This window comes from Odocoileus virginianus, chromosome 14 (assembly GCF_023699985.2).
Source record: "Odocoileus virginianus isolate 20LAN1187 ecotype Illinois chromosome 14, Ovbor_1.2, whole genome shotgun sequence".
NCBI classification, from domain to species: Eukaryota; Metazoa; Chordata; class Mammalia; order Artiodactyla; family Cervidae; genus Odocoileus; species Odocoileus virginianus.
The window spans coordinates 23667177-23674744 of NC_069687.1; the positions used below are offsets into that span (position 1 = coordinate 23667177).

The 7568-nt window shown below is 36.9% G+C and overlaps 1 protein-coding gene across 1 annotated transcript; it reads right to left on the reverse strand.

Moving 5' to 3' along the window:
- Window positions 1-586: 586 nt before the first annotated feature.
- LOC139038176 (RAB6-interacting golgin-like) lies at window positions 587-1742 on the reverse strand. The gene is given in 2 exon segments (XM_070476389.1): window positions 587-1282; window positions 1284-1742. Coding segments are annotated over 2 exon segments (1110 nt in total). The 5' UTR covers window positions 1698-1742.
- Between the last annotated feature and the right edge of the window lie 5826 nt (window positions 1743-7568).

The following is a 7568-nucleotide window of genomic DNA, read 5'->3' on the forward strand; positions in this document are numbered from 1 at the left end:
AAGAATATATCTTTTTTTTTTTATGGTTTCAGGGACTTTTATAGACATATTTGAAAGCATTTCACATGTACAAACACAAATCCTGAATATGTTATAGAACAAAATTTTCAAGTTGAAGAATGCAGTTAGCTTCATGGCCTTTACATACGTAAGAGATATATCACGAGTTTAAAACTGCAACTTTACCAGCACTTTAATATGAGGAAGTTGGCCAGCATGCCGTAAGCAAAAGCTCTGACTCTCATATTCCTCAACTGTAAAATAAGACGATTAAACTCAGTCATCGCTGAGGTCCCATCCAATTCATTTATTTCACGGTTCTCCTTCCTCCTTGTACTTTTAAGTATGGTACAGACTGAGAACTAGACTGTGTGTGCTCAGTCGCTCAGGCGTGTCCGACTCTTTGCAATCCCATGTAGCCCGCCAGGCTCCTCTGTCCAAGGAATTCTCCAGGCAAGAATACTGGAGCGGGTTGTCATCTCCTCCTCCAGGGGATCTTCCCGACCCAGGGACTGAACCCACATCTCTTGCGTCCTCTGCATGGGCAGGCAGATTCTTCACCACTGAGCCACCTGGGAAGCCGACTTCACGTGATGAGAGAAGCTGAACTGTCTTTTACCGCAGTTTCATCCTCTTGGTTTGGCCGCTCTGGAAGGGCAGTGCTATTGGAGTTTTGCCCCAGTTTGTCTACCTTTGTGGAAGCAGTCTGGTCTTGAGGCTTTTTGTCCTCTTTAGCCAACTCTAAGGTCACACTCTCCCCAGACGGCTGAAATGACCTCTCTAAATGAACCACTTGTTTCCTTGCTTCTGCTTCTTGTTCACACAGCAGTCTCTCCACCTCCACCTCGAGCTCCGAAGTCTCCTCATCGGCGTGCACATCCAGTTGCTGCATCAACTCCTCCAATTTCCTGGCCTTGCGGAGCTCGTTCTGCTGGATGATCGTGCAAAGGTGCTCAGTGAGCTGCTCTTTAAGCTCCGTCTTGCGCTGCAGCTCCAGCTTTGCCTTCACGTACTCTGCTTCAGCCCAGTCAAACCGCTTCCAAGCATATGAATAGTCGAGGCTGGCCTGATCAATCCGGTTCCTGAGGATTCCAATGTCAGCTGACACCATGTCATCTAAAGCCTGTAACTCCTTCTGGATCCTCTTCAGTTTCATGGTTTCTGCCTGAGTTCTTTTAGATCTTTCTGCAATAGCTTTAGCCAAAAGAGCTTTCTTACGTTTATTTTTCTCTTCCATCAGCCGCTGTTCTTGCTGGAGGACTTCCCAACGAGATTTTTCTTGCTAACAATTCCCCTTTCTTTTTTTCCAGTTGGCAATCTGGTTTTGGAGGCAGAACCTCAGCATTTTTGTGAACTTCATGGGAATTCTTAAGTCCCAGTTCCTTTTGTTGACTTTCAGTACCCTGTGGTTTTCCATCACCAACAGGAGAGGAGAGTGTAAGGGGAGTAGGAGCAGAAGAACATGATCTCTGAGTATTAAATCTTTGTTTTGGTGCAGAGAGCAGCTGCTCTGGAGGTAATGAGGCTGACCCATCTTGAAGTCCAAATTTTTGACTTTGCTCTTGAAGGGCTCTTTCTCGCTGAAGTTGCTGTCGACTTTTCTTCCCAAGGAGACGCCGCTGTGGTTCAAACGGATCTTTAGTCTGTTTTAGTAGCCGCAGCTCCTCCTCAGAGAAGCCGGCCCAACCCTGAGCCATCCGCCTTGGCTTGCCAGCACGCTTAGTACCCTAAACCTCGGAGCCCCGACTAGAATATATCTTTTTTTTATGCAAGAAGAATATATCTTTTTAAAGAATATATGGTCCTTATATGTGTTTGACTACATTAATGCTTAATCTTCTAAGATCATTGAAATATACAGTATATATAAGATTACATTTTATAAATATTAAAAATTAAAATTTTATTTTTATTTATTAGTGATATGTAGCTTTTAAATATAAATGTTTTGTTATAATTGTTTCTTTCAAGTTTTTCTATTTTGAGAAAAAAAAGTCCTCCCTTATATGCTGTGCATATAATTAGATTTTGTCCTGTGCCTGGAAAAAATCGTTATTATAAATTTTAATTATCTCAATGGATATTACAGTATTTCATTGTGGATTACATGATAATATTTTACTTTTTCGAATGTAGTTTATTGTTCCCTACACATTCTTATCTTGTATTTGGAGGGAGGCAGAGTTTCAGGTCACTTGCTTTTCACTTGCATTCTTGCAGAAATCTTTTAAATGGTTTTTTGTGTTTTTTTGCAACATTCCACATCCAAATTCTTACATTTTACTCACAGAACTATTTCTCTTACATTTTACTGAAAATGCTATTTAATGAACCATGTAATTTTTCTGCTCACAAATCTCCAATGATTCCTTGATGCCTGCATCAGAGTCCAAACTCTGTCCTATGCCTGTGATTGGACTCAGCACATCACTTAGGCTCTGGTTTTGTCCTTTTATCTCACCCATGACTTCCTATTCTATCCAAAATGAGATCAAAAATAGTTGAGCCGTATATAATGCCTTGCTCTGCAAGCACACGTGTGCACACACACACACACACACACACCAGTAAGGTGACCACAATCTAACCTTCTTTATTTCTCATGATACTCTTTCCTTTCCTTTTTTTCTTTTAAGACCACAGTGAATGTCCTACTAATATAGAAATCCGCTCAAAACATGTTTTCTTTGTCTCTATGTATTTCACATTTTGACCCTTGTATCCTTACTCATCCAACTCTGGGGTTCAAAATCCCAAACATACTTCAAAATAGGGCCTATGTGCAATCCTTCTGTGATATTTGCGCTAATTATTACTGCCAGAGTTATGCTTCCATGAGACTTTTTTTTTTAAACTAATTATATAGCTATCACACGTTATTTTGATATCTTAGTGATAATTTCAGTTGTCTCCACAATGACTGTAAGCACTATGAAAGCAGAAATTATTCCACACATTTTATGCTTCTACAGTGTAATAATTCAAATGTTGAATGAACAAAAAGGAAGTACATCTATTATTTATCTCAAACAATTACAGAATCCATATGATTTTATACAATCTATTTCAAGTACCTTTTGGAAATAGATAAAATTGAAAACAATTATGGAAACTCTATGTATTCCAAAAGAACTTCTTATATTTTATTTAGAGATGAAATGATGTTGACATTAAGATGATTTATTATAAATTCACTAGAGGACTGAAGAATGTACCAAAACTCTAGTTTTGGTTCTCATTAATTTACAGAAATTCTATCACCACTGGTTTTTGCATAGTGCTCAACATCTAGAGACACTGGGAAGGCAATGTGTTGAGTACCTCAAATCCAGACCAAATGTTCTGAAAAAACTGCTTTGTACCTCCATCCCTTAAATCAACTATCACAACTCTTCTCCTCCTAAATCATACAGCTCCACTGAAGGCCTGCCTTTCACATCTCTGATAAGTCAGTCCTTATGTCTCCAAATTTATCACTCACTACTTCCCTAAGTGAATTCTTTACTTTAGAAAATTGATTTACTTTTCCCCATAAAATAGGCTGCAAATCCCTGGCCCAGCTCCATTGTTTACTTCATTCCTGCCACCTGGAATGTCCTTGCCTTTTCTCTTCTCTCATTAAAGTTGAACTCTCCATGGAAATTTCGCTTAACTGGAGTAATCCTTGTGCTATTTCTCTTCCCTGAACTCATAGAATTTATTACCTGAACTACTAATTAGTCAAACAAACTATGAGTACTGCATTGTAATTCAACCCTTTTCCCATAGAAATGCTTTTGCTGCTGAAATTAATTTTTAGCAGTAATTTTTGAACTTTTCTATCTACAACCTTTTCAACATGATACTTAACATATATCTTTAAGTATATATTTGGATAAATGTAAGCATTTGCTCTAAAACATCTGAGAATAAGATTATTTCTCTTTATATTTTTATGTGCAACTTTTCAGAAGTAGCTACTGAAAATAAGACATAGACTGTAACAAGAGTTCATTGTCTAACAGTAAGAACAAATAAATTGAAATCAAATCATGAAAGTCATAATGGTTGTGCATGCAAGCTATACTAAGGCTAACTTGAATAAGTTTCATAAGTTTGGAAGGGAGGAAATGCTTGTGACATTTTTAAATGAGTCTATAAACGTCATTTATCAGACAAGTAAGATGAGAAAAATAATTTGATAAGAAATAACAAAAGTAAAATAAGAAAGGGACAAAAATAATGAAAATCAGATGGTTGTTTGATTCATAGACATTTCTTCCTCCTCACATTATAGTGCATTATCTGGCACATAGAAAGTCAATAATTGATGATTGAATGAATAAAAGCATGGAACCAGGAGGTCTTTGCAGGGTGCAGATAAAATAAACTCATTGGATAACTTGTTCCAGACTCTTAAACTATATTATGTTGTTTATAACTCATCACATTTTTGTCAGATATGTATCTCCATTTTACAGTTGGAAGACTGAAGCCCAGAGAAGTGACCTTGATCAAGTTATAGGTAAGATGCAGAGTCAGGATTTATATTCAGATTTATCTAGACCCTGATGGTTGAATGGCATCACCAACTCAACAGACATGTGTTTGGGTGGACTCCGGGAATTGGTGATGGACAGGGAGGCCTGGTGTGCTGTGGTTCATGGGGCCGCAAAGAGTCGGACACAACTGAGCGACTGAACTGGAACTGGAACTGGAATATATCTTTACTATATATCATCTGCCTTCTCAACTTGCCTTGGAATTGTAAAAGAGGATCACTTATACAGGTAGATACAAACAATTAAGTCACTATTTGCTTATATCAAGAACAAAGCCCAGAGGTAAGAGCAGATAGAAAAAAATCTGCTCTTTTTTCTATAGAAAAAAATCACACTGTGAAGGGCTGTGACTGCCAAGACATGAAATTTATTATTTAGACTGTGTTACCAAAATGAAGAATTTGAAGGAAATTTATGTATTTTAAATCTCACTATTCAAGTTGTGTGAAAAGGACTAGTGAGGGAAGTGATTGGGATGATTGGGGAGAGTAAAAAGTTCAGAACATATAAAAAATATAAATAGCTCTGGGAAGAAAATACTAAGGATCTAATTAAAGTTTGGACTTCCCTGATGCTCAGTCAGTAAAGAATCTGTCTACAGTGCAGGAGACCCAGGTTTGATCCCTGGATTGGGAAGATCCCCTAGAGAAGGAAATGGCAAGTCATTCGCATATTGTTGCCTGGAAAATCCCATGGACAGAGGAGCCTAGCAGGCTACAGTCCATGGGATCGCAAGAGTTGGACATGACTTAGCAACTAAACCATACCACCAAATAAAAGTTAAACGAGTAGAAAAAAAAAAGGGTCTTGCTACTTAAGCAACAGAATGCATAGAATTGTGAGACAGGTTGGCTGTGACAACCCAGAATGTGAATTTTAGGCCAATTGCTAAATTTTAACCTATCTATGTGGCAGGAATGTCTTTAATTTAGAAAAGGACTATAGGTGGAGAGAGGTAGATTTTAGTGTTTTAAGATGTGTTAACTCACAGGGGATGATAGGATAATAAAGGACACTTCTAGGTACACTGGGGAGAGTAGAAATAAAAAGATCCAATTGGAGAATCAGGAGTATATAGAGAAAACATGCTTCATGATCATCTAGATTTTAGTTCTTGAATAAATTGCTAAGATACAGTCAAAGTAATAGGTAGGAATAGAGAGGTGATGATTTCATGTGAAAGAAATTGTAGTATGTTTCAAGGTTGAATTCCTAAAAAGAGTAAGTGAAAGTGAAAGTGAAGTTGCTCAGTCGTGTCTGACTCTTTGCAACCCTATGGACTATAGCCTGCGAGGCTCCTCCGTCCGTGGGATTTTCTAGGCAAGAATACTGGAGTGGGTTGCCATTTCCTTCTCCAGGGGATCTTCCCGACCCAGGGATCGAACCCAGGTCTCCCACATTGCAGACAGATTCTTTACCATCTGAGCCACCAGGGAAGCCCAAACAGAGTAAGTAGTAGTAATTGTGATAGAAGATGGAATGACATCTAAAATAGAGAAGTTTTAAAGGGCATTTTTTAGTGATTGCAGGGAAATTGTAGGAGCAAAAAATCGACTGGCAAGGGTGAAGTCTATCTATAGGTAGAATGTTGTTTGAAGCAACTTCCATATAGAGAATAAACAGGGATTTGTCCAGATTGGTATTAGAAAAATACACAAAGAATGGAAATATAACCTCATAAGTACCAATCAGACCATACCGTGTCATCCAAAAAGAGTACATGTATAACAAATCTGAAGTCTCAGTTTTCAAAAGCATGAGTGTTGCTTGCTAGTTCATCAACTACTAAATTTCTACAATGGATAAAAGAACTATGTTGACAATATCTTTATATCACTTATTCTATTGATATATTATATATGCTATGTATGTTATTGCTGTGATGTTAGTATGCTTTTGGGCTGCACAGAATCTGAACCTCCTTGCTATGTGTGACGATTTCTTCATCTCAATTGAAGGCGGAGTCTCTAAAGACTAGGTTATAACCATTAGACCAAGACTCAGTTCTTTGCTTGAGCAGGCCATGAAGTTTCACTCAGGATTTAGTTACACAAAAAAAGAAGACATGGAAGAAATACGTATTCGTCAGTGGTGGTTGTGGTAACAAGTTCAAGTTTCCAGATATAACACTAGAATTGACATATGTTACCGCATTCAATGTTGGATAGCAACTACGTTGGCAGCAGAATGAAGAATATTTGTACCTGTGGATGCTGCAAGAATTCTCTAATACAATTTCCAGTATTAATTTAAGTTGCCTCTGAAATCCCTATTTTATTTCTGCTAAAGTAGCTAAACATCACTTAACTTACTTGAACCTAAGAAGTTTAACTAATCCATTTTTTTCTTCAAAGGTAATAAACTAATACTTAAGCAGTTTTAGGTTTATGAGAACATTGAACAGGAAGTATAGAATCTGCATGTCCTCCTCACACCACCAAATTTACCGCAAGACTGGTGTAAGCCATTTACAGAATTCCTAAATGTTATCATATATTACATAAATTAATTTACATTACCAAATTTAATTACATCATTGAATTCTCCTAATAAATTTGATGAGGAAACTATGACTCAAATATGTTAATTAACTTTCTGAAAATCAGGTTTCTAAATAATTGAAAATCAAGCTTTTTACTTTGCTCTATTTTTCCATATGCCGCATTACTTCTCAAGCATATATACTTAAACTTTTGAAATTGCATTGAATTGGAATTCTTTAACTAGAACCACTCAGAGTTCACATCTGTCAAAGCCATTTTGGTAAGTCTCGAAGAGAATTGGAAGATCAGATCATCATAAGTGGTTCATTATTGGAACAATGTCTACAAATTAAATCTGAAGTGTGTCTTCTTAACCTGAACTATATATTCTGAATTTTAAATTAAGGAATCTCAGACTCAACAAGGATAATTATAGAGCTAAAAAAATTAGATATCAAAAATTTCTAAGAAATTATGTTGTACTTATCATTGTTTTAATTACAGAACTCAAATATTTAAAAAATGTGAAATAAAATTTATTTTA